Below are 27968 nucleotides of genomic sequence, written 5' to 3'. Positions count from 1 at the left end.
GACCGAAAAAAAAAAGCAAGTGCCGCTTTTTGGAACGTTTTGTCGGCCAAGGAAGAGTGGGCATGGCTTCGGAGACGAGAGGATAGCGTGCGTCTACCAATCTTGAAGGCTATACAGGGGGGCACTGGAAGCCAAGCCCGGCCAAGCCAGCGGAAAATCCAACATGGCGGCCCCCAAGATCGGGCAGCGTGGCTCGGAGCGAGCGATTTAGTCCGGAAAATCGAACATTGGCACTTAGATTTGTCCGAAAATCGGTCGCGAAAATGCATTAGCTCTATGGGAATCCTGACGGTACATCTGTGAAGTCCGGAATATCCAACAAGTCCGAATTTTTGAAGTCTGAAAAATCCGTCGGCTAATGTATCTGGACTGCCTTAAAAAACAAATGATGAATATACCTTTGCAGTCCCGAAACTGAAACTGCCACTTGCATAAAGAAATCGACGTTGTAATAAGTACGCTGTGAAACATAAAACATTTATTTATACCTCTAAATAGCGTCTCAATCGTTAGGCACGCTAAAATAGAAATCTGCACTTGCTTTCGCGGAAGTTTCGGATTCACAACCGCCGTGTGCATCGCGTCTATCTGCTGCGCGAACACTGGCGGCTATAATTTAGCATGCATGAATTCAATGATCGGCTCGATTGACGACGTTGCACTTTGGTTGAACCTTGGGGTTGGTGCCAAAGACTTGTCAATCTCGTCACTGCTGCTGCCGTCGTCGCCTCCGTCGCACAATGCCGCCGTCTGTTGCGACAACGATCGCCCCGTCGGGGCGATCGCAGAATGAGGCAGCTCTATTTGCACTCAGAAGCTCCTCCATCAAAGCACCACTATTACATCCTCAGTAGCGACGTGCTCCCAGAGTTCGATAATAGAGTTTTAGATTAGGGGGATGCAGGTGTTGTGGCCCCCTATTCTAAATCTCTCTGTCAGCGGCTTCCACCAGGTTAGTGTCACCCATGGGTTAGTGTCCTGGCGCACAAAGCCCGCCTTTTCCTTTGATCGGCATGGCCACTGCTTCTAGCCTTCATGATCGTGGCGCTCCCGGTTTTCATAATCGTCGATATCATCGACTGCATGAGCTCGTACTTCTTCGAGTCTTGCAAAATCAGTTTCGTTTCAAGGGGCGCACCTCCCGCTGCTTCCGCGGCACAATACCGCTCTCGTTGAGAGAGCGCGCGGCAGGGAGCGAGGCGCCCCTCGCCAGAGGAGGCGTTGCCCTTGCTTATCGCCTTTCTTCCGCCCCCTCCTCGCGCGACCGCCAGCGACGCGGGCGCGAAGCAGCTGGCGCCATCTTGTGCACGCTGCACCAACTTGTGATGCTCTCCGTGGCTTTCGCAATCGGCGCGCGGGCGGGATGCGATGCGCTGTAATGGCGGCAGATACAAACACGTGCAGGCAAACTTTTCACCCCGTCTCAGTTAAGGGCAACGTAGGAACGCAATTTTCACGATTATTCTGCATGAAAAACACCGCCCAGAAGCAAAATTTCAATCGTTATATCCGATTTGCGGTGAATAACATATCGTTATATATGTTTTTTTTCTCATAGCCCTAATGCATAAATTGATACTCTTAGCTCAACTCATCGTTATAACCGATATATCGTTATATGTGGTATCATATTATATGTGGACTGCACTGTACATCATTTTATCCAATAATTCATTACATTCATATATGTTTATCGAGGTTTGACTGTATGCAACGCTTGATGCGATCAGAGTATGTCCCAGGGTTCTCAGGTGTCCTTGTAATTCTTTTTTTTTTCCTCCCCGTGCTTGCAGCCACTGTAACCTCTGTGACCTAGCGGAGTTGGTCCAACCACAGATGCAGTCCAACGAGCTGCAGCGGCTAGCGAGGACTTTAACTGACAAGCAGGAGAGCCAAGCTGCTGTGAGTGACTTCCATCATGGCGGAATCTATCAAGAATGTGGAGTTGTATCTTTGCCTTCCCTGTTGTCTTGTATGCCTCGTTCGCGCTACACATCATATAAAGTACCGTCTGCTACCACGTTTTAGAGCGCAGCTCTTAGGCGCCTGTTCTTGCGTTGAGCATCCCATGGCGTAACCAAGCGAACGAGCACAGCGAAGGATAAAAAAGCGAATGTGGAGCGCAGCAGGGGATGGAAGACAGTGAGAGCGAAGAGAACAAGAGGGGGGAAGGGGAGGAGAGTATGGCAAAAGGGTAAGGAGGAAAGCGTAGTGCCGCACAAGGCATGATCTGCGGCAACGATCCCTACAAGATGGCGCCAGAGTAGCGCGCATCGTCTGTTCACCGAACACGCCATTGATGAGGCATGCTGCGAGTGCATCCACCGCACACCTCGCATGCCAGCTAGCGAACTGACGAAGGTCAATTCGCTAGCTGTTGCTGCCGTGCTTCTCTGTACAGCGTTTTGACAGTGAGTTTCCGCGGTCATCGAGTGAGATGCGTTCACGTTTACTTATTCATGCGTGGCACCATGCTAGTTTATTTAGTTAGTATGCCTATGCTTACAAGTTTATACGGCCTATGAAGCTACTATCCTTACTTCGTATAGCTGTCCACTAGTTTGCTATCGCAATTAATGGTTCGCCTTTTGGGCGAAACTGCGACTTTTTTTTTTAAAGGGCCCCTTTTCTGGCCATCAAGGGACCTTGTATGTCACTTGCTGCCTGCGGTGGCTACTCTGGCTACTCCGTCACCCATGCGCTGCCTTTTGCAATCTCCCGATTAGCAAGGCAGTTGTGCCACCCTTCACTCCATTTGGAACGTGCCGCACAAGATATATTGTCCGCGCCAGCCAATATATGGGAAAGTGAAGACACGTATAGTGGTGCGCTCAGATTTCGTATTAGGGAGTATGGTCGAACCCACTTATATTGATACCGGTTTTAACAATATATCGGTTATAACAACGAGAAGCTGCTGCATCGTCAACCTTTGTATGTTTTGAAATAACCCGCTTGCTACAATGCCCACAGGCCTCATTATTGGTTATAACGATAACCTTATAAGGCTTATAAGGTTATATAAGGCTTATAAGGTTATAAGGATAACCTTATAAGGTTATAAGGCTTGGTTTGCATTGATGCGAGCGGCGGGACGAAGCGCAATTCGCAAGCTTCTGCTGCCGTGCTTACTCGCTACAGCGTTTTGACAGTGAGTTTCCGTGGTCATCGAGTGAGTTGCGTTCATGTTTACTTGGGCACACGTGGCACCATGTTTGTTTGTTTAGTTAGTAGCCTATGTTTACAAGTTTATATGGCCGATGAAGCTACTATCCTTACTTTGTATAGCTGTCCACTAGTTTGCTATTGCAATCGATGGTTCGCCTTTTGAGCGAAACTCCAACTTTTTTTTTTTAAGGCCCCTTTTCCGGCCACCAGGGACCTTGTGTGCCACTTTCTGCCCGTGACCCTACCTTGTAGTTGTTACATAGCAGTGCCATTCTTGAACGCCGACAGCTGAGTGTTGTTACACGCAATCGGAGTGTGGGGGAAGCAGAGTTGAACAGTTAAGCCAGTCAACACAATCAGTAGCCGGATGGAGGGAGGGGCACTGGCCTCTCCGCCATTATAGTTTTCTCACAACAGCTACGCCATCCCTCTATTTTGATTGTTTTCATGCAACCCAGTTATAACAATTATTGATTATAACAATGAAATTTTTGTGCCCCTTGAATATTGTTATAGGTGGGTTCAACTGTATTGTAATCGTCGGTGAATGTTTTTCGGAAGCCTTTCTTGCACAGACAAAATTAGAACTTGTAGGGGTCGCTATTGGCATAAACCTAGCTCTTAGAAATCGAGAGTACGACTGAATCCCGTCGAGTCGGAACATGATCAAAATGAGGCTAAACACTGACCACAGGAGATTTAGTAATGTTAATAGCTCTAGCACTAGCCCTTTGTGAACAAGGCTCCCGTGTAGAAGCCAAAACATTAACTTTACTATATATCAAATTTAGTTGCTGCAGCGGAGGTGGACATTTTGGCAGGGAATCGCAATATCATCTCTAAGCTATCTTCAGGATGCAGAGCATGAAAAAGAAATGTGTGCAGATGTGAACACCCGCTTTTTTTTTTTTAACGGGGTCGGTTGGCATTGAGGCTGATGTCATAAAGAAGCAGGTCTAAAACTCGAAGCATCACAAGCTTCCACGATTTGCACATCTGGGCAGAGATCGACGGAACCGCAAGCAATGCCCAACTGAGTTTCTTGTGGAAACAGGCCTGGCTGTGCACATTGAGCATGAGGATGAAGCATGGGGATGCTTCATTCCTCCTCGTTTACCATATTGAACCCAGACAACAGTTCAGGGGTGGTCACATCCGGTATTTGAAATAAATGTCGCCACCATAAATAGGTGCAGTGTGCGATAGTAAGATTTGTTGTGGTACTGAAAGAAGTATGACAAGCATTACCAAATCCTTACTGGAACCTTACCACTGTCGTTAAAAAGTGTACATTCATTGCATTGTACCGGTGCAAACATATGGAGCAGAAACTCGGACGCTAACAAAGAAGCTCGAGAACGAGTTAAGGACTGCGCAAAGAGCGATGGAGCGAAAAATATTGTGCGTGACATTAGGAGACACGAAGAAAATGCCGTGGATCAGAGAGCAAACGACGATAGTGATATTCTAGTGGACATTAAGAGAAAAAAAAATGGAGCTAGGCAGGTCGTGTAATACATAGGGCAGGTAACCGGTAGATCATTGGAGTTACAGAATGGGTGCCAAGGGAAGGGAAGTGCGGTCGAGGACAGCAGAAAATTAGGTGGGGTGATGAAATTAAGAAATTTGCAGGCGCAAGTTGGAATCGGCTAGCAGAAGACAGGGTAATTGGAGATCACTCGGAGAGGCCTTTTTCCTGCAGTGGACTTAAAAATAGGCTTATGATCATGATACTCAAAGAAGCAGGGGTATAGAACCTAACTGCTGTGGTGGCTTATGGCTGTGGCTGTAGCTGAGCATGACACTCAGCTATAGCCATAGGCAGAATACATTTGTCTATGTTTGAGGGTACGTTATAGAACCTAAGCTAGTCAGATGCTTCCTCTTCCTCATTGAAATCTGTCGTTCAGCCTCATAACTGTAATTTATTGAAATAATTTGCAGCATTCTATATGCTACAATAAAATCAATAAATTGACCTTTGTTAAATCAGAAAATTGGATCGTTCACACTCGCCTTCTGGCCCCGCCAAGTGCATGCATTATTTAATAGCATTTGACTCTCGTTAATTCAGGTGTGTTTGGCCGCACACCAGTTAATTCATACGACTCTCGGAGCGTGCTGAGTGTCAAGTGCTGCAAAAGAGCACAAGCATTCAACTGAAACAAAGAAGTGGGATCCACATAATCGCAGTCATCAGGAGAAACTATATGGGAGTGACATGAGACTGCTTTATGCCGTTTCATCACATTTACTGCTGCACATAACATTACGTTGGCTACTAATCTCCAAAACTTTTTCGCCATCATTGAATGCGTGATCGCATTTACTGCCGCACATAACATTACTTTGGCGACTAACTAATCTCCAAAACTTTTTCGCCATCATTGAATGCGTGATCGCATTTACTGCCGCACATAACATTACTTTGGCTACTAACTAATCTCCAAAACTTTTTCGCCATCATTGAATGCGTGATCGCATTTACTGCCGCACATAACATTACTTTGGCTACTAACTAATCTCCAAAACTTTTTTGCCATCATTGAATGCGTGATCGCATTTACTGCCGCACATAACATTACTTTGGCTACTAACTAATCTCCAAAACTTTTTCGCCATCATTGAATGCGTGATTGCATTTACTGCCGCACAACATTACTTTGGCTACTAACTAATGTCCAAAACTTTTTCACCATCATTGAATGCGTGATCGCATTTACTGCCGCACATAACATTACTTTGGCTACTAACTAATCTCCAAAACTTTTTTGCCATCATTGAATACGTGATCGCATTTACTGCCGCACATAACATTACTTTGGCGACTAACTAATCTCCAAAACTTTTTCGCCATCATTGAATGCGTGATCGCATTTACTGCAGCACATAACATTACTTTGGCTACTAACTAATCTCCAAAACTTTTTCGCCATCATTGAATGCGTGATCGCATTTACTGCCGCACATAACATTACTTTGGCTACGAACTAATCTCCAAAACTTTTTCGCCATCATTGAATGCGTGATCGCATTTACTGCAGCATATAACATTACTTTGGCTACTAACTAATCTCCAAAACTTTTTCGCCATCATTGAATGCATGATAGCGATCATGGATTCATCTGCAGTGGTTGTGTCTAGCATTAGTACAGTGGAATCTCGTTGATACTATCTTCGCAGGAACTGGAAAATAAAATGTATCATCCAAAAACAGTAATATCTAAAAATAGTAATATCCAAACAAGCTCCAAAATGTAAGAAAACAGGCTTACTTGGTGACAAACTCGCTAGCTGAGCTCTCTTTGGCGTTGAGTGATACTGCTCCGCATAACAGGTGTGTTATGCGGAGCAGCATAGCTCAACAGCACACGAACCGCAGCCAACACACTTTTATTCAGGAATCTTAAAGTAGGCTCGTCAGTCATGTGAATGCACGAAAATCTCGCTTGAAAAGCCAACGAAAACAAGCGCGAGCGAAAGCTGATGCTAGGAAACGATATTGCGAAACAAGTAGTTCGGCTGACACCAGACGTGAGTACGAAAATAGCAGTCGGGTGGGTCCGCATGACACCAGTTTCCCGCACATACGTCACTGAAGGGGCAGCGAGGTGCTGGGTCAGCTCTCATTGGTCTCCTTCCCTCATGGCTCTTTTGCCGCTGTGGCGTGCCGCAATTTAAATCGGTTGAGGCCCAATCCCTCCCACGGCACAGAAAACGTGCTTTGCGGCAGCGTTTGTGGCGTGTGTTTTGAATGGCATTGGCGTGCAGCGCGCGTTTTTTCACTGGTGTGGTTAGATCTTAATACGTTTGTGCATCGTTGGAATGTAATTTATTCTGATACACTTGAATATAAAGCTACGAGTTTCAGAAATACCAGTTTGCAGTCGTATTATCCAATTTCAGGAGAAAACGCGACCGTATCAACCATATGAAATTCATTGGCTGGAAAAAGAAAAAGAATATGTATTATCCCAAAAAACATATTACGCAGAATCGTATCAATGAGATTAATCGTATCAGAGACAGCGGCAAGCACGCTCGTCGGTCGTCCATGGGTCAAGTGCAAAAACTCAACCATGGGTCAAGCGCATTGGCTATTTATACATGACTCATCAAACATTCCTGCATAATTTCTGATGCCATGTACATTCTAGAATGTACACCATTGTATGTGTCATGCATGCAGTTTGATTACAATATATTTTCTCGTGTGAGAATTGGCGACAACATTTGGTAAAATTTCTATTCATGCAAGCGCGATCTGCTCTGAGCAACAGCGTTGACACTTGTTAGCAGGTAAAATACGATCACCGAAGAAAAGATAAACACTGCATGTGTGTTAGTATCTTGTGCTGCTTCTCTGCAAACAAAGTTGCTATGCCCTCGCTACTGTGAGTGCTTATCAGTCACGATGTGACAATAGCAGTTCCTGCACTGATATTGTTCAAGACATTAAGAAGGGTTATGGATCACTTCAGTAAAGAAAGGCTTGCTGATGTAGTCAGCATTCCTTTACTGTTATCATGACACATTCATTAATTTGACATTCAGTTAACTTAAGACATTTCTTTTTGAATCCTGAAATCTGCATTAACGTGGTTCAGCAGAATTGCTTGCATTCACGTAAAGAATTCGAACACATTTTTCGGTGATACAGTTGCAGGCATTTTTTCGGGCGTTTCAGCTCTGAAACCTTCATCAACATGATCTAATGTGCCATGAAATTTAGGAAAAAGAAATTGTTAATGCCTCTCCTAATCATTTTCTGTTTGTTTCTGTCATGCTTTAGCACTGCTTTGTTTTGTGTGTGTGTCTTAACATGATTTGGCTGTCCAAGGAAGAATTCTCCGTATGTAAGTAAAGTTGTCTGCTGGATCCTCCTCTCTTGTCGCACTTTGACGAACCAAAAAAAAAAATTGAAATTCACGCAGTTGTGCAATGTGCTTCTTGCAGATCACGGAGCAGGTGTCAAAGTTGACTGCAGACGTAGCTCACCTAGAGCAGCGCATCCTCAAAGGGCGTTCACTGCGGCAACAGTGGGAGTCGCTGTGTGCCGACGTACCGAATCTCCAAGGATGGTTGGTACCTGTTACTCATTGCACTGGCACATGTTTTCAAAGTTGGTGAAACTCGTACCATGCACTTCTCATACATAAAAGCACATGGAAATTATGAAGGTTGGGAAATGTTTATAACGTACAATCCATTACTGATTACTGTCTATATATTGAGCAGTCATAACATCTCCTTGGAAATCCTATGCCAAAGTATAGTTTTGTATTGGGTGTCCAAAAAGTGACTGTGCAGTGAAAAAATAAACAATGATATGATGATAATTGTGAATGACACTGCAGTTTCACATGCGATATTATAGTGCAAGACCTGTAGTTCAGCTGATAACGTCTGTGGAGTGCACTCCAAGACACGTGTACGAGAACAATCCTCACACACTTCAGGAGCCTTTACCCAGCGCACTGCACAAATAACTCGAGCAACCCTCCACCAGGTCTTTTAAGTCAAGTTAAAATGATAGATCAATGCTCGAGAAAGTCTTAAGGCGTTAATGTTATCGACAACAGGGCTTTAGTACAGTCAACAACCGATTTTCCGGATGCCCGATTTTTCGGACATGCCTGATAATTAGGACGCCTTCGCGGCACCGCCACGTACCCTATGGAGTCAATGTACAAGAATGTCTGAAATTCCGGACGCAAAAAACCCTTCACCGTCCGATTTTCTCGACTTTTTGCCATGACCGCAGGTCCAAAACGGCATTACTCGTAGCCACCACTCCCGCCATTTTGATTTTCTCGACTACTCGAATTGGTGCCCTTGCACGTAGATCCGCTGGCAGCCGTAGACACCATTGCAGCAACGCTAGGTCTAGCTACTTCAACGTTCGCTACCAAGCTTCCTTCTGTTCGGTGCCGTGTTTCTCATTGAAACAATTCGCCGCTGTGAGCAATGGCGCTGACTCCGCCTTTGTAATCCTCGCCAATGTCTTGGCAGCTCGGAAAGTGCGGCACATTGCATAATGCCGGTTCCCGAAAGTCGGCTTTGCCTCAATACAGCGGTGTTACTCAGTGAAGCATACCAAGAGTGGAAAGGGGCAATTGTCAGGGGACGCGGTATGTATTCCTTAATTATATACACTTGCACCCGCCGTTTTCTATCGCAGTACGAGCGCTGATACGCCTAATAAGTGTACTGGCAGGCCTTCAGAGCCATTCTGGACGTGCCTGTGGCAATTTGAGCCCTTGGGGGCAGTGAAAGGCATGCATTCGTTTTTTTCGGACATTTTCGCGTCCCCTATGGAGTTCGAAAAATCGGTTGTTGACTGTAATCGAGAAATGGAGGTAAATACAGGACACGATTTGAGACTCGACCGGGACATTCAAGTACTAGCCCGATGACGTAGTGACTCCTCATAACTCTGTCGCTAGTACTCATCGACTCAGAACAAAAAGATAATCGCATTGCAGTATAGGATGGAAGAAAGTGCTACTTGTCTACTTCTATTCAGTTCTTAGGAAAAAATAACTTTTTTATGTTACTCTTGACAACAATGCAGGTGGTTGAAAGATTTAATTTTTGCTCTACTCTGCGCCACCCATGCTTTCGCGTTTCGTGAGTTACGCTATTACATTGTGGTTTTGCTGGCTCATGAAACTCGCACAAACTGCAAGTACTAGAAAACGAGGCCCATTGGACAAACGTCGAAGATCAGGCCTATGATTTGGCACAGGCTTTCCCTTCCTCACTCGTAATGTTGGCTCTGTCTTGTCTCGGTTTCCGGCCGCACTCTTGCGTTTTGCACAAGAAGCCGTAGCGCCAGCTGTCAGGCACCATTTTACTCACTGACAACAAGCAAAGGGCGGTGATGGTGTATGCAAAGTCACGACTCTCTGTTCTGTGGCGGGCAATTTGAATTATGCTAGAGGTATGCGGACCCTTCAGACGTGATTTTTCTCTTAAACTAAGTCTTTTCTCTTGGCACGAAACAAGCGCTGTGAAGTTTCAGGAATGATATTTTAACAGCCCACGTTGACTTAACATTAGCCTTTAGTGTTCCTTTAACCCGGTACATAAGCTCGTTTGAATGCAGCATTATTCTTTTCTTCTTTTTACTATCCAATGTAGCTCTGAAACTGCCACGACATATGTCCAGAAGATCCGTGAGAGCTGGCAAGCCCTTGCTAAAGACAAGGCGCAAAGAGGTAAGCTTGGTTCTACATTTTTCTCTCTCTCTCTCTCTTCATAGAAATTATGTGCACGTGGCATGGTTTCTGAGCTCGACCATTGTGTGGTAGTACCTTTACTCAGAGTTTTGTACAAAAATAGTATTACTAGGGGGAACTGTGGCGCTAGTGTGTGGGGCAGCTGCAAGCGTGGCATTTCAACCACCATGGGAATAACGGGGTAGTACGTGGATTTGCCTTCGACTTCGTCCTTTGTCACTCCAGGCAAACTCCGACAATCATCATGAACCAACTAGCCCAGAAACAAGCTTTATTGAAATAAAGGCATCTTGATGTAGCAAGCCTTTTTTCTTTTTTTTTTGAGACATTCGATAATTCAACATTTTGTTAGATCTGGCTTTCTGCTGGTCCTGTGAAATTCGAATTGACGAGGTTTTACTTATATTTTTTTAATTAGGCTCCGAAATTTCTCATTTTTTAAAACAATTTTTTGAAATTCGAAAAGACGCACTGGCATTCATAGTCGCTTCCAATCAAGCTAATCGGCAACCAGACCACTCGTGCTTGCGTCCTACTCCCACTCACTGGCACTCGCCTACATACTCACTCACATCCTCTCTCGGTTGCACCCGTGTTCATGCTCAAGTCCACTTAAAGTCACCGTCACTGACTCGTGCATACTCATGTTAAGTAGCACTCACTCCTGCCCTCCTTCGTCCTGTCAAGTTCATCGACACTCGCTGACATTCACTTGCTCTTCCTTGCTATTGCTGTAGCTCACGCCTGTCGAGTGCGCATGGAGCAAGTATGTGTCAGTGTGTTTATGAGTGAGTAGGCAAACCTATGCTTAGATTTACATACTTAGATTTACAAAAGAACCCCAGGTGGTCAAATTTATCCCCCCCCCCCCCCTCAATTTTCGGCAGCACCTGTCATAGCCTGCGCGTTACTTTCTTTCCGGCAGCACCTGTCATAGCCTGTGCGCTACTTTGGTACTTCGGTACATTAAACTACATAATTTTTGGCAGTGAGCATTGCTGTCATGTAGAGACTTTCGTGTGCTTTTCTTAGCCGTGTTCTGCCATCAACATTGTTTTCTGCAGTTACATGCTGTCCCTGCTTCACCTTCATTATTTTAACTGACGTCTTCTCGTTGCTTTCAGAGTTGTCATTCCATGAGAAGCAGTTCCACATCCTGGAGAAGTAAGTTCGAGTTTATCACTTCAGGAGTCTTAATTTTCTATGCACATATGATGTGAAGGAGATTACCATTTACAGGGAGAATCAATTTATGCTACGGATGATTCACTATTCTTCGTCTATCTTGGGTGAGCAAGTGAAAGTAAGAAATGCTGGTGGCCATGTTATAACGAGCACACATGCATGCAGACAAACACAAGCTGCTCAGGTGCACGCATTCTGTGCTTAGAATGACAGAAATCTGAGCAAGTTTTAGTAAGGGATCATGGCTGGAAAAGGTAGGCATAGTTCAATACAAGGCACAAGAGGCACTTTCAAACCTTCCAACTTTAGAATATGAAAAATACTGTAGTCGAAGTCGAGAAATTCAGATCTTTTTGAAGTGTGTACAGAATTAGTTTGATTACTCAAGGTGGTGTTTGTTAAGTAAAGTTTTGAAGATTTTGTTGTGTAGGGACTCTGGGATCGGGCATTCTGCGCTGTAGTTGCAGCAAGATTGATCTGTGCCACAGACAAACAGAAACGTTTAGGACATTTATTCATGCAATATTCACATAGCGGCAGCCCTAATTTTGGTTGCTGTTACATCTTGGTTCTGTAAATTGGTGTTGTTGCCGCTGGTAGATCTGAAGTAGGCCATGGGTTTGAAAAAATCAGTCAGCAGCTGTATTTGTACTTTCTTGGAATCTGTTTTCCCCCGAACTAGACACGAATGAAAAATCGTATAAATATTGGTGTCAGTATAAGTATTGTGACAAGTGCTAAAAATCCTACAGTTTACAATAAATCATAAAAGATGGCAGGTATGCATTTGTGTTCTTTTCCTGCGTCTTGTGCTCGTGCTTTTTTACAGCTGCCTTTTCATGCCATGACTCAAGTCATGGTCTGCCATTTCCACCACCACTCTCTCTGTCGTCGCAAAGAACTACTTCATAATTTATAGGGTGTTGCCACCTGTCTTTCAGTCTTGCAGGATTTTAATGTGTTCGCATTAGGAGTGTCGTAGTAAAAATAAAAAAATAATAAAAAGTATGTGTGTTAAATGTGGAAAGCTGGTGACGTGCTTAGAGGTGCCAAAGAGATAAGAGAGTACCACTGTCGTTGAAAAGAAAAGTGTACAATCGTTGCATTCTACCAGTGCTAACATATGGGTCAGAAATTTGGAGGTTAACAAAGAACCTCGAGAACAAGTTAAGGACCATACAAAGATTTATGGAACAAAAAATGTTGGACCTAACGTTCAGAGACAGGAAAAGAACAGTGTGGATCAGAGAACAAACGGGCATAGCCGATATTCTAGTTGACATTAAGAGAAAAAAATGGAGCTGGCCAGGCCACGTAATGTTGTAGGATGGATAACCGGTGGACCATTAGAGTTACAGAATGGATACCAAGAGAAGGGAAGCGCAGTCGAGGACGGCAGAAAACTAGGTGGGGTGATGAAGTTAGGAAATTTGCAGGCGCAAGTTGGAATCAGCTAGCGCAAGACAGGGGTAATTGGAGATCGCAGGGAGATGCCTTCGTTCTGCTGTGGGCATAAAAATATAGGCTGATGATGATGATATAAGTTTATATAAGCTCTCTTTTCTCTTTGGTACCTCTAAGCACGTCTCTCTTATTTAAGTACAGTCGCATCCGACACGAAGTTACCTTCATTATATCTAACGTTCTTTACAAGCATGTATTATTTACATGCTGCCAGAAAAATTCTGTTTACTTGGTTGTATATGATAATTTGTATTTAAGAAATTGTTTAAGGAAATATGAATGCATACTAACTCGCCCAGCTTTTGGAACTTCTGATAATTTGTTATATATAAAGGTCCGACTGTATATAACGAACCATTGGATATATCGTTTTCAAACAGTTGCGATGTGCCTATGGCGGTTCTTGTTGCTGGGTGATGATATTGAGGCGAACCCCAGTCCGATGTCAAAGGCGCAAGAAGAGAAGCTTGACTCAGTGTGCAATGCGATCCTGCGTCTAGAGGCAAATAATACAAGCCTTTTGCAATCTGTCAATAAAATTCTAGAAATGCATAACACCCTTAAAAGAGACTTAGATACGCTTACAAAACGCGTCAATGACCTTGAATCTAAACCTGTGCCTATGCCCTGTAAACAGCCTTCTCAAACCTGCAACAACGATGTTAGCAAACTCCAAGAAAAAATTGATCACCTAGAAAACCGTTCACGAAGGTCGAATGCATAGTTCTTTGGCATTGAAGACACCGACCGTTCAGAAACGCAGGAAAGTACCGAGACCATAGTTCGAGAATTTTGTGTAAACAAACTATGTGTTTCAATCCAGTCTATTGCGAGGGCCCATTGCCTGGGCCGCTTCTCAAATGAGAAAAATCGGCCAATAATAGCGAAATTCTACAATGAAAAAGAAATAGAGACACTGCTACGCAATGGTAGCAAGCTCAAGGACACCACATTCAGGATAGCATGGGAATACTCGGTTGCTGTGCGCAATAGGTGTTGTAAACTTTGGCAGTTCTCAAAGTCAATAAAGAAAGAGGGTGATCATTCTTGCCTTGTCTTCAACAAGCTTTTTGTAAATAATGACGCTTACGTCTGGGACTCGGATGCCAACTGCGCAGTTCGTTTGCAAATGTCCGAAAATGGTGCACCACAAGTAGAAAATCGAGCCTCGCGAAGTCGCGATGAATGACCCAATCATCCGCCTGCCTTAGCACAATCAACTAACTTTTCTTTGCCACCACCATATAAGCATAGTCGTGATAATTGCATTGTGTTTCCTTTATACAAATATAAGAAGCATCCTCTCGTAAATTGTCCCACTTTCCTCGCTTATGGACTCGTGTTCTGCATCAGTAATCGCTGTCACGGAAACGTGGCTTACAGACGATGTACCAGACGACATTTTTCTTACACATGCTTCGTATAATATTTTTCGCTGCGATAGAGCAAATCGCGGCGGCGGGGGTGTTTTTTTGGCTATAAAAAGTGAATTGTCCTGTTTACCAATTATGATTACTACGTTTCTTGAATGCGTATGGGTGTTGTTAAAAGGTAGTAGTGCCGACATTCTTATTGGTGTTTTTTATCGCGCCCCAGACATGGGCAGTGGTTTTGCTGAAAAGTTTTTCCGCATTTTGAGTGAAGTGTGTAACCGTTTTTCAAATTGTTCTCTGTTGATATTTGGTGATTTTAATTACCCACACATTAACTGGACAACACTATCTGTCGTGGCAAATGAAAGAATCTAACTCATTTCTTCAGTCATGTTTAGATTTTTCTTTATCTCAACTTATCATGCAACCAACACGCCGCACTGAAACTTGCTCGAGTATTCTCGATCTAATCCTTACTTATGTTCCCGATATTTGTGCCAACATTAGACATTTAGATGGTTTCTCCGATCATGACGTCATTACTGGTAACATAGTGTGTCCACCTATCAGTAGGAAAATCATTACAAAGAAAATTAAATGCTATAATAGAGCTAACTTTGATGGAATAAACGCTGATTTATATCTTTTTGCAGATCAATTTCGTCATAATTACCTGTCCCGTACAGTTAACGATAACTGGACTGCGTTCAGAAATGTGTTTACTGGCCTTATTTGTAAATATATACCGACCATAACGATTATGAGTAACAACAGTTCTACCCTGTGGTTCAACCAAAAACTGCGGCGCCTAAACAACAAAAAAAAGCAACTGTATAGGCAAGCCGTCAAATGCAATCACTCATCATTGTGGCTTAACTACAAACAGTGCGACAGGGAATACCAGGCTATGCTTAAAACCACTCGCCGTCACTTTTTCAGCCACGACCTATCATCCATGCTGACTAACAACCCTCGTAAATTTTGGCAAGTAATCATTCCAAACAATCATCCTGATGTAATGCTTACTGATCACACAGGCACCACTATTCCCGAGTCAAGGTGTGCACAGGTATTAAACGACACATTCTCGTCTGTATTCACCCGCGAGGATCATGCCCTGTCATAGGTACACTTCCCGATATCGCGATGCCGCAGATAATTGTTAGCGAGTCCGGTATCATATCATTACTTAATAATCGTAAGGTGTCATCTGCAACAGATCACGTCGGTTTCAACAACAAGTTACTCAAACGTACATCACAAAGCATCTCGGGAATCTTGTGTGCTCTTTTTTCGCAAACTTTGTCCTCGGGCCAAATTCCTAATGACTGGAAAACAGCCAAGGTCATACCTATTTTTAAATCTGGCGACCGCTCATCACCACTTAACTACCGGCCGATTTCGTTAACTAGCACCGTCTGCAAACTACTCGACATGTCATACATTCGCAAATCATAACGTACCTGGAGGAACATTACATAATCTTCAAATATCCAGCACGGCTTCCGCAAGGGATATTCATGCGATGGGCAACTAGCTGGATTTACTAATCACTTTCTTTTATGGATTGATGCTGGAAACCAAGTTGACGCCATCTTCTTAGATTTTTCGAAAGCTTTTGACTGTGTTTCTCACCACAGGCTACCACTGAAACTAAAATATCTTAACATTCACCCAGACGTCATTGCATGGATAAAAGATTTCTTGTCATATTGAACTCAATTCACAAGTATTAATAACTACAACTCCTCCTCTATTCCTGTTACTTCCGGCGTTCCACAAGGGAGCGTGCTTGGCCCTTTGCTTTTTCTAGTTTATATTAATGATTTGCCTAACTGCATGACATCCCGGGTAAGACTGTTCGCCGATGATTGCGTTATTTACCATGAAATTACTACTGACACTGACCTTGAAGCGCTGCAATCTGACCTAGATGCATTGAATACATGGTGTTCCGACTGGCAAATGACCCTAAATTATACTAAAACTAAGTGCATGCCATTTTCACATTCCTCGTCTCGCATTTCAACGTCATACTCCCTTGATAATAATACTGTTGAGTTTACTAACACGTATAAATATCTAGGCGTCAATTTACAATCGGATCTGACATGGCATCATCATATCAACATTACTCTTGCATCTGTTAACCGCACTTTTGGTTTAATCAAACACAGACTAAAGCAAGTGCCTTCACACCTAAAGAACTCGCGTACACCACTTTAATCATACCAAAAATTTAATATGCATGTGCCATCTGGGATCCGAACCAGGACTACATCATACGTAACCTTGAATCCTTGCAAAGCCGTGCTGCTCGTTTTATCTTTTCAGACTATTCCCCGTACTCTAGTGTTACATCTTTAAAAAATCGTACCGAATTAGATCCCCTATCATTACGACGGAAACACGCGCGGCTGTCTCTCTTTCATAAGCTTTATCATCACGAGCATTTACATGATGACTTCTTTCTATCACCCTCCGTCATTTTTCCTCGCCGAGATCACCCTTTCAAAGTCAAACGCCCAATGTGTCACTCAGCTCTTTACGCGCAATCATTTGTACCCAGAACCATACTTGACTGGCATAACCTACCATCAGACATTGCTACTGAAGTTCGCCCCGATAAATTTCAACAAAATCTGCGTACGCATATCCGAATGTGACGTGTTTGCGCAATGTAAAACTGTACTTTTTTTTTTTTTTTCTGGTGCCTTCGCTGTCCATCCGATATTCTTTTGCAGTTATTCTCTTGTTAGTGCCTTTTATGTATTCGGAATTCTAGGTGTATCAATTGTTCAAATCTATTCTAATTTTGTGCTACTTCCGTTTTATCTGAACTTTAATTTTTTTTTACTCAAAGTTGTGTCTGCATATCTTGTCACTTTTGTTGCATTTTTGTCATAAAGTGTTACGACAGTATGATCAGCTATCCCCACCCCCCTATATAATACCCTCTACTGGAGGGCCTTTAGGGGTATTTTGAATAAATGAATAAAGAAAGAACAAAGTGGATGTAAGACATTCCCCACTGATACTAGCAAGTAACGAGTACATGTTAATAATGAATATTATATATGTGGCTATTTTCACGTTGGATGGAAAATTCACTGTATCAGGGTTCAGCTGTACTGAGTAATACAGACAATCGACAAACTGAGTAATGCAAATGTTAAACAGGTGGTTGTGTGCACACCTCACTGAGTTTGGTGAGTACACCACATGGCGATAAAACTTTGTTAGCAAGTTTGACTTCCTTTTGTGACTTTGCATAGAGCAAGCATGTTCTGCGTCATGAGCACAGAAAATAGTTATTTAAAACCCATGATGTCACTGTGTGCTACATAATTCATGCTTGAAAAGGCTGAGCTGCTCTCGAAATGTTAGGTTGCTTTAGCAAAAAAATTTGTAACATGTTTTGATTACTGTTAAAATTCTTCTGTCAGTTTACCTTTGGTTAGCATTAAACATGTTTACGTTTTCCCAACCACACATATGTGTTTTTCAAATGTTTACATTTAAAGGTGTAGTGAGGCTCCACCGCATTGTTTGATGTGTGAAACAAGCCCGACTGTCCCTATATGTTGTCTTTTCCTCTGTGTTTTGTTTTTAGGGACTATAATAATAAACTAAAACCTTGTTTATTGGGATTTCACGGGACCGAAAAAAATGTCAGAATTAACCAAATGTAGAATTATCGAGGGGTGTCAAGAAAACAATAAAAAAATTCTTACTATGCCAACACGCTTTGTTTACTGAATGAATCAGCAAGTCCTGTTTCTTTTATGCACAAAAGCAGTGCGTAAGTTGCAATTCTCATCATCTGATGACTGATTAGTGCTCGCAGTGATGAAGGCATTGCAATTTCCTTTGCAGCGCGGCCGTGGCACACATCGTCGTCTGATAAACGCCTCCCGATTATTTTTTCGCCAGTGAGTTGGTTGCCAACTGATCGTCTGTCCATCACGATGTAGCCGGTGCTCTTTATCCTCGACCACGCAATTATTTTTTTTGCCAGCGAGTTCATCACTAACAGATTGTCCGTCCATCGCAATGTAGCCGGTGCTCTTCATCATTCACCACACAATTGTTTTTTTGTCGGTGAGTTCATCGCCAACAGATTGCCCGTCCATCGCGATGTAGCCGGTGGCCTTCATCCTCGACCACGCAGTTATGTTTTCGCCAGTGAGTTGGTAGCCAACAGATCGTCCGTCCATCACGATGTAGCTGGTAAACTTCATTCTTGACCCACGCAATTATTTATAGACCGCAGCTCTAAGGCGCCCATTCCTGTGGCGAGTGTCAGCATTGTCCGAGCGAACGTGCAAAAGTTGAAAGACCGAACACGGAGTGCCGCGGGAGATGAAAGATGCGATGAGGAAAGCGGAGAGGAAGGTGCAGAGGAACCATAAGATGAAAAGTGGAGGAGGGTATGGCGATAGCGTGAGAAGAAAAGCGTAGTGTGGCGACGATGGCCAGAGTAGTGCACGTCGTCTGGGAGTTCTGTCGACGGTGGCTGCTGTGAATTGCGCCCGTCTACTGGCTCTCGCGATCTCCAAATTAGCAATACAGTCGCGCCAGACTTCGCTCGTTCGCAATCTGCTGCACGAGTCAGATTGTCTGTGCCAGCCAATATATTGCAAAATGAAAGCACGTATAGAGCAGCGCTCAAATTTCGCATTAAGGAGCATCGTAATCTTCGGTTAATTTTTTTTGCCAGTGAGTTGGTTGCCAACAGATCCATTCACTGTGATGTAGCTGGTGCTCTTCATCCTCGACAGCTTCGCATTGAGTCAAAACTACTGTTTGCCGCAACTGCTGCGGACGAAACCATGGCCGCTATCTACACAATCATGGACGGCGACGTTGCGGTTCTGACAACACGAGGCCTATTCCTGTTCGTTTAGGTTGGACATTGTTTTGGCTCTTTAGCGTCACACATTTGCAGAGCCCCATGCTCGCCGAGCTGTAAGAATTGTCTGAACTAACCAATGTGCGGCCAAATACGTCCGAATTAACGAGAGTTGATATGCCTGCCTGAACCAGAGGACGAGTCCGAACGATCCGTTTTTCCGAATTAACGAGGTTTTACTATATGTCCATTTGCACACGCAGGAACAAGATTCGACAGACATGCCAGAAGTTGCTGTCGCTGCTCCAAGAACGTTGCCTGCAGGCTTGTCACAAGATGGCGCAGGCTTTGGAGACGTGGGCCAAGTGAGTGCACATTGTACTCACATTAGGGCGCTTTATGAAAAGGTACTATCACTAAAAGCAAAATAATTGCACTTATGCATTTTTTTATTTTCAGCTCTATGTGCTGTTCAACAAATTATAGCCAATTCGTGTTAAATCAGACTTCTAGGGACTTCAGATGTTGTTAATGAAGCATATGAGCTCTGAATAAGATTTAGCCTGAAACGGAATCATAGGCTATTGTACGAACAAATATGCACCTAAGGTAGGTACTAACATGCCAGGATGAAATTTGAGAGCATCTCTAGCAATGATTTATTTGGTGAATTTCAATTGGCAAGGCACAATTTCAGCAGGCACTAGATGTGTAGCATTGCAACTAAGTGTCTGTGAATTAGTTGTGGAAGTTTCAATCATACTGGCCATCGTGGGAAGGTGAATGCGCCTCCTAGTTTATTTGTTCATGTTCGATATTTCTTCTGTTGCAATAATGCAACATTAGTTCTCATGGCAGAGAGAAGAGAATTCCCTCCCACACAAGGGACAATTTGACATTTTGAACTATCTTACGATCCCAAACCGAATTATCACCAACTGTACTTGTGCTACACCTAGCTCTTATTAGTGCTAGCCAGCATCACTCACAGCTGTGTGGAAGGAAGGCATGTGGGACGTTCCCTTCAAGCATGCACTAGTTAGCTTTATTGTGCTACGTACAAACCAGACATTCAGATTTGAAAACAGGGATAGCAGTTGATGTATGACTTGCATCAATTGAGAGTTGTGTGAATAGGATAGGTGGTGTTCCCAGAAGAAAAAGTGTGCTTGCTGTCTTGAGACATTGCCAGCGGAGATGTTAAAGAATCCTTGTTTTCGAGTTCGAGAATCACAAGCGAGAGACCTGGCAAGTTAGTTGAAAGAGGTCTAGCTTATAAGTGATAGGATTGACCCCCCCCCCCCCTTCCCCACCATATCGCATCTCAGGGAAAAGAATGGGGGCGTACCCGGTAGAGCAATCCACAGAACGAAAATATATTAGTCGCTGGACTACTCGTCCTCGCTTGTGCCACCGTCCTCACTATTGTTGCCATCGTCAGTCACTGCTGCCGTCTCATCAACACGTCGTCATCAAGTTAAATACCGCACTTCGCACCACGAGATCGCGTTCAATGGCCGACCATGCTCAAAGCACCCAACTGCACACAGCCCCCAGGGAGGCTCTTTTCACATGCCCAGTTGGCTGGAAGTTCTGCCAGCCATTTGTTATTGGCTGGAACCAGTGCTGTATCTCAATGACGTACACCGCAATCTTGGCCTCCAGCTCTAGAAAGCATACCAGCTTCAGCCCGTGGAAACCTCTTCGCTTGCTGTCACAGCTGAAAATGTTGCCTCAGTGCAGCCGTTACACTTGCACCACCAACTCCATAATGTCAAACTTGCGGCCCATTTCACACTTGTTTCTTCAGTGTAAAGAATGCCAGTCCTCTTGAAATGCTGCTGTGAACGAGCGCTGCATGCTTATCGGGCACAGAACACTCATAGCAATTGACGAAAACGTGGCTGGCAGTAAATTCAAACGGATTAAGCCAAGAGCCAAAGACAGATGCATCTTTTCTATTAATTATTGATACTCGTTGGAAATGCCACCATCTCGAGTGTTGGTGCCACCACGATTGGAACAATGGCTCTTCCATCAACTATCGACACTTCTGGAAGGACAGTGTACACAGTAAAAGTTAGAAAAAATGGGAACATATTTCCGAACAAGTGCTCAGAATACCGGAATAAAATTGTTATCAAGCCATAGCATCCCTGATATCTTCTTTGTCTTGCCTTTATTGCAGGTGCCATGCTTTGGTTTTGATTGTAAGTTAAGCCCCCCCTCCTTCCCTTCGGATTTTTAAATGAAAAAAAATAGGTCGACTTACAATCATGTAAATGGAATGGAAAAATATCTCCGGAATGTTCATATAGCTGTGTTGTTTTTGAATCTGCGTGTTGCAAACCTTTGTTGTAGCTGAACTGTGGGTGCTTTGCAGGGATGCATTGGAGATATACGGGCAAAGTCGGCGCCTTGACACTGAGCTGGACAGTTGCCTGGACATGCTGGCATCCTATGGTGCCGCCATCAGCAAGGTATCATACTTTAACTCCTCTTTATACTTTGAAACTAACTTAACAGCACAAGAGGACCCTGCAGTACTTCTAGACTGGGGTGAATAAATCTGCCTGTTCCCTACTTACTAGACAATGCTCTTGTGGAGCAACATGTAAGCCAATGCTACAGAAACATCTTGTTAATTCAGACCTGACAGAACCTGGAAAAAATCAGCAGCCCCTCCCTGTCTAGGAAATGGGGGTAAGCGAAGCTTGTCGTGTGTTTCTTCGGTGTTCCTTGGAATGAATTGCACTGACGAGAACCACATTGTGCCTGAACCACAACCGGTCACACGCACTGCAGCTGGCTTCGAAGTTCCAGTTGAGAAACTAGCATTGAAACCTGGTCGTCATGCCGGGGAAGTTCGTACTAGAGTTTTAGGTGTAGACCACTGTTGTCGGGTTCCTGGAGGGCTAGACGGCGCTAATGTTTCGCCTGGGCTTTGGAAGCCCTCACGCTAGAATCGGCACGTCGACGAGCCTTTTCTTGAGCGAGTTTGCGACGCCGTTGCTCAAACGCAGCCTGCTCCTCGGCGGAACGCACCACGCGCGGCCTTCCCATCTGGTCGCCGAAACTGATCTGAGGCGAGGGAAGCCCGAACCCCCTTTCCTTCCCTTTCCCTCCCCGAGACACACTAAATGACTCTCATTGGTCGCGCGCTGTACGTGATCCGATGCGGCGCAGCTTTCCCGCACCTTCTCTTTCTTTCCGTCTTCCTTTCTTTCCTTCCTTCCTTCCTTCTTTCTTGCTTGTCCCTGGCTCATACCTGTGTATCCAATGCGGGTATGCGCCACACGTGAGTTTTTGCGTGACAACGTCACCGAAAACTTGTGAGCCAATACAAGCTTCGCTTGAAAAGATCCAAATTTATGTTGAATTATAAAATGGACCAAGAGAAAACAAACTACATCCGGATCAACATGTGTCTATTTACGTAAGAAATTCAGTGCACTCGCTTCTACTGGGGAATTTCTTTTTCTTTTTTAAGATTAAACGAATGAAAAAAAATTACCTGCGGCATATAGCACAAATCTACTCATTTGGCCGGATTACTTGAAGAAGTGGGCATTACTTACACTGGAAATCAAAATGCATAATTGACTAATTAACAAAATTTCACTAATTAACTTTTAGACTAATGTGGCATGCATGTTGCATTGCACAAATTGCAGCCAGTGATTTCACAAGGCACATCCACGTGGAGTGAATTTTGGAACGAATTTTGAAACTAGCATCAGTTTAGAGCTAATTACTGTCAAACTTGCACTGTTGTTCCACTTCTTTAACAAAAACGTCTTTTTATGCATAGCTCAGAAGCAACTGGAAAACCTACGCATTTTAGTAATGCATATCTCGAAACTGGTATTATTCTCAGAATTCGTTCTAAGTAGATATGGACCTACGAAGTCACCGGCTGCCATTTGTAAACTGCAATACAGTACGTGTTGTAAATAGTAATTAGTTTAGAAGTTAATTTGCAAACTTGGTAATTAGTCAAATATTCATTTTGATTTTTCATGCAAATAATGTCTGCCTGTGAGAGTAATGTAGTTCAGGAAGGAGAATTGTACTACATGCCACAAGGGATTTTTCAAAAGTTCTGTTACCCTAAAATAAAAAGGTGGGTATATTTCACAAAATCAGTGTGGGCTGTGTAGTTTTAGACTTCTCATGACTGATAAGCACATGCAGCAACGAGTGACTTCCTTCGTAGTGCGATAGCATTGCGAAGCATGTGCCCTCATCCAAGCAGATGTGCTTTTCTCTTCTGCACACACATTTTGATTATATTTTTGTCAATCAGTGAGCTGGCTGGAAACTAGTCTTGGATCACAATATAGCTGACAGGCTTCATACCAGCACGCAGGCCGCAGTGTGCGTGTGAAATCCAAGCATTTCCCGCTTGTGCTTGCACCGATTGCTAAAGTCACGGAGAGCATCATGAGTTGACGCAAGCGCGCCACAAAATGGATGGCTGGTACAGATCTTGGAGGCTATGCTTCACGTCATGGCTGCCATACATCACCATCAATCTTGAAGGCTATACATTTTTGCATTAAAGAGCCGGAAATGTGCGACATGAAAGAGCAGAAACAGCGCTCGCGTACAACCGAAACGAAGCGGTGGAGTCCGCAACGCCGTAGTCATCAGCGGAAATCGTACGCGCATAACAACGCATTGGCCACGGGATTTCGTGGTCGCCATCCATGATCGCATCCATAGCCGCCACGGTTTCTTCCGCAGCGGTTACGGCAAAAAGTAGTTTCGTTTTGACTCAATACGCACGTCGGCCGCGTGCCTAAAAAGCTGCATAGTGGCCATCCATGATCGCATAGATAGCGACCGCGATTTCGTCTGCAGTTGTTGCAGTGAACAGTAGTTTCGAGAGCCAATCAGTCACGAGATGACAAGAATTGCAGCTTCCACACTGCTTTTGCACAAAATAGCAAAAGGATTTGCTCATCCATTACACTAATAAAATGGTGCTGACGTAGTAATGATTTGCTTATTGTTTTCTGGATACCCTGATAATTCAGCATTCGGTTAATTCGGACATTTTTTTTTTTTCAGTCCCGTGAAATTCGAATTAACTGGTGGTGCTTCAGTGGAGGAGTTTCTTAGTGCACATAGTGCTGCCTCGTTCTGCGAAGAGATATCTGATGGGGCGATCATTGTCGCAACAGACGGCGGCTTTGTGCGACAGGGGCAACAACAGAAGTGACAGTGACGACGAGATTGACAATGGCCCATCTTTGAAACCGACCCCGATCGAGTCGCTCATTGATATCATGCAAGCTAAATTATTGCCGCCGGTGTTCACGCAGCAGCTGGACGCAATGCACGCCGCGGTTGTGAACAAGAAGCTCCCGCAAAAGCAAGTGCAGATTTCTGACTGTTTCAGTGCAACTAACGCTTGACACGTTGTTTAGAGGTATAAAATTTTATTTTTCACTGCGAACTTTGTACAACACCTCGTTTTAGCACAAGTGGCAGATTGTGTTTTGGAGCTTGAAAGGTATGTTTAGTAGCTTTTTTTTTTCTTTTTTAACGGCAGTCCAGATATAGCAATGATTGGTTATAATGATCGGACTTTTCATATCGTTTTAAGTGGGCTGTACTGTACACTAATAGCATTACCAGTGTTAACAACTTACTACAATGTTCCCAGGCCGCTTATTGGCTATAATTATTAAAGCTGGCTACTGGGTGTCTGTGCTGAAAGGAAAAGGAATGCGAAATCTCGAAAAAACAAAACGGAAGGACACAGGATCTCACACTTGCCTTGTTGCCCATTTGGTGTGTTGCGTGCCTCGCATCCTTCTCTCCTTTCCACCCTCTGAAACATGAATCAACTGTTCTGGCAGGGGAGATGGGACAAAGGCGTGTGAGGGTGCTACTGCGATGAAGCGTGTCATGCGACTTGTGTGGTGCAAAAGGAGGTGTGGTATGGAGACAAGCGCATCCCCCCACAGACACTTAGCGCTCATTTTCTTTTTCATTTCTCTGCGCACACACCCAGTAGCCAGATCTAATTGTTAACTGATAATGCGGCATGGGGGCATTGTAGTAAGCTGTTTATTTTACTGTAGAACACACAGAAAAGTTGCAGTGGGCAGCTGCTCATTGTGATATCCGATGCATTGTTAAAACCGGTATTGCTATAAGTGAATTCGACTGGAGCTGCTTTTCATTCTTAATGGTTCCCACGCTGTTTGTGGCACTGCACACCTTTGCACTGAACCAAAAAAAAAAAAAAAACTGTTGTTGCTGTAACTGTAGTGAACCTGCGGTTGCTATCGTCGTGATGATGGATAGCAACCACTCGCCCCTGAAAGCAGGCGGCCATTGTGATGTTATGCAGCGCACTAAGTGGAGAATATAGGGGTATGGTGGTCATGAAGCATTCGTTGCACCTTTGCATAGATTCTACTGATGACTATGGTGGTGTGGACTCCACTGCTTTGTTCCGGTTGGGGCTAGAACTGCCCTCGCTGTTTTTGCTATTTTTTATCGCACGTTTGCAGCGCCCTGCACTTGGTAGGTCTGGGGCTTGTCCGAGTTTTGAATAAGAACAGTGCGAGAAACGGACAAACGAAGAAAGACTCCCGCATGTTGGCGTTTGTCCCTGTTTCTAACATGCCCAAGTCTCTACCCTTCATAGCTTTATGGTTGGACCGATTTGATTGGTGCATGACTAATGAACTGTGAATTAATGAGTCTTTTATACCATTAAATGATGTACCGTATGCTTGATGGGACCCGAGGGGCAAGTCCGAACTATTTGATTTTTCGAATTAACGAGATCTTACTGTTGCTTTACAGGCATCAAGGACCCTATAAACTTTCGCCAAAGAGTGCACCAGCTTGATTTTTGAATTTCTTGTTTTCTTACCTTTTTTCATGTTCATTGTGGCGCATCATAGAAAATGATTGGCTACTGAATTGGCTAAACTTCAGTAGGCGTAACAGAAAAAAAAGCTTATGGCAGAACTAAAAAGGATAAAATTTATGACTGATGAGGTAGTAGTGCTAGCTGATGGTGGTGAGCAATATCATCCTTCTGGTAAAATGGCTATGGCTAAATTTGAGACTAAACGAGCCATCAGTACTGTTTAGACAGTCGTTCATATTTGGCTCCCTTATCTTATTGACAAAACATTCATTATATCTGTCCTAACCGAGCAAACAAAATGAGTGAACCTCACTTGAGTCGTGGTCTCTCTTGCCACCTGCTTTCTCCATTTCAGGCTGGTGAAGTGTTCCAGTCGACAGCGAGCAGCCTCGTCGCGGATCTCAAGGCCCAGCAACCGCATTCACCAACCACAACACTGCCATCCACTGTCACGATAGCATCCAACACTACCACGTTGTCATCGGGTGACCTGCCATCTACAAATGGGGCCGGTCCTAGGAAACAACGCCTTCCACGGCAAATCACACGCGGGTAACGTTTGGCTGTTGCTTTCCTGTTGCCGGCTTCGAAAGCTTACTATATTCACTTAGTTCAAGCTGATCTGTCTTTGACCTGCAGCAGTAGCTTAGTGATAACGGCGTTGCGCCGCGAGTTCAATCACAGTTATCGCTTTCAAGATAGTGCCCGCAGCAGCGAGCGACTTTACCTTCTTGCTGCCTCTCCCTTCAACGCGAGCTACGCGGCGAGAACACAGAGCATACGAAGCTGTCAGCACACGCCGCATTGAGCCCCCATCGCAGATTGCTTTCAAGGTAAGGCCCTCGTGCCAGACGCAGCTGCCGCCGTAGTGCGGTTGATCACGGTTCATAATGGTTCAACATGGATGGATAGGGCGCTAAGGGGTGATAACAGCTTATAATGATCTGAACATCATCAGCGCACCGGGCGCCACCTGCAGTAGTTTGCTTGCGTCATCAATTCACCTTGCGCTGCCGTCGGTAGCAGTTCGTGTCGACGCAGTGCTGTCGTTTGTACTGGTTGGATCAAGTTTCATAACATTGATATTGACCCCAGGCTGCGTGGAGATAAGCAAGTGGCACAGTGCTTCCGTATACTTAGACAGCCTCATAGGAGTTTCTGCGTGAATATTTTTTTTTCTCGACCAGCACTTCATTGCGTGACCAGATGTGACAGATCGCTAATGACCGAAGCCGTGTAGCCGTTTTGCAAGTGAAATGCTGCAGCTGATGAAATTCACCGTTTGAAGCATGTTCGATTGGTGATCGCAGCTATTGAAAGTGTGAAGCATAAACTGGCTGAGATATTGTCAAGATAAAACTGCCTTAAAATGAACCTGCATGAAGCTTCTCAGAGGAAACAATCACCCCGTTTGCAAATATTAGTGGTATACAATTTGAATCAATAAACGACTCTGAATGTAATTGATACTAATGGGCGGTTCATGCCCATTCATGCTTATCGAAGGTCAGTCGGGCCTCAAAGATATGATTGAATAAAGTACAGAATTTAATTAGAAAAGTCCAATAAAAACAATTGCCTACTTGTAAAAGATATAACCCTTTAAGGACGAGACATATAAATACCCAAAATAAATGTTATTTTCTATCTAAATGTGCAAAAAACATCAAGAATAAGCAGAATCAACAAAAAGAAAAATATTTTATGTAAATTTTTGCACCAGGAGGGGGAAAACCCCAGGCAGGAAACTGGAAGTGAGCTTCATTCCAAGCCACCTAAGGCTTCGTTT

At 44.0% G+C, this 27968-nt stretch overlaps 1 protein-coding gene across 1 annotated transcript in view; it reads left to right on the top strand.

Annotated features, from left to right (window-relative positions):
• The first annotated feature begins 1772 nt into the window (after positions 1-1772).
• Positions 1773-27968, top strand: part of LOC119466353 (uncharacterized) — a 40524-nt gene continuing 14328 nt past the window's right edge. The window contains exons 1-7 of the mRNA XM_037726861.2: positions 1773-1902; positions 8126-8250; positions 10313-10389; positions 11535-11574; positions 19548-19649; positions 21668-21764; positions 26535-26731. Coding sequence (XP_037582789.1) covers positions 1837-1902; positions 8126-8250; positions 10313-10389; positions 11535-11574; positions 19548-19649; positions 21668-21764; positions 26535-26731 — 704 coding nt within the window. The 5' untranslated portion in view covers positions 1773-1836. The remainder of the gene's footprint in view (positions 1903-8125; positions 8251-10312; positions 10390-11534; positions 11575-19547; positions 19650-21667; positions 21765-26534; positions 26732-27968) is intronic.

The sequence above is a fragment of the Dermacentor silvarum genome, chromosome 10, assembly GCF_013339745.2.
Source record: "Dermacentor silvarum isolate Dsil-2018 chromosome 10, BIME_Dsil_1.4, whole genome shotgun sequence".
In the NCBI taxonomy this organism is placed as follows: domain Eukaryota; kingdom Metazoa; phylum Arthropoda; class Arachnida; order Ixodida; family Ixodidae; genus Dermacentor; species Dermacentor silvarum.
The sequence above is the reverse complement of the archived record's forward strand: the minus strand, read 5'-3'. Positions and strand labels throughout refer to the sequence as shown.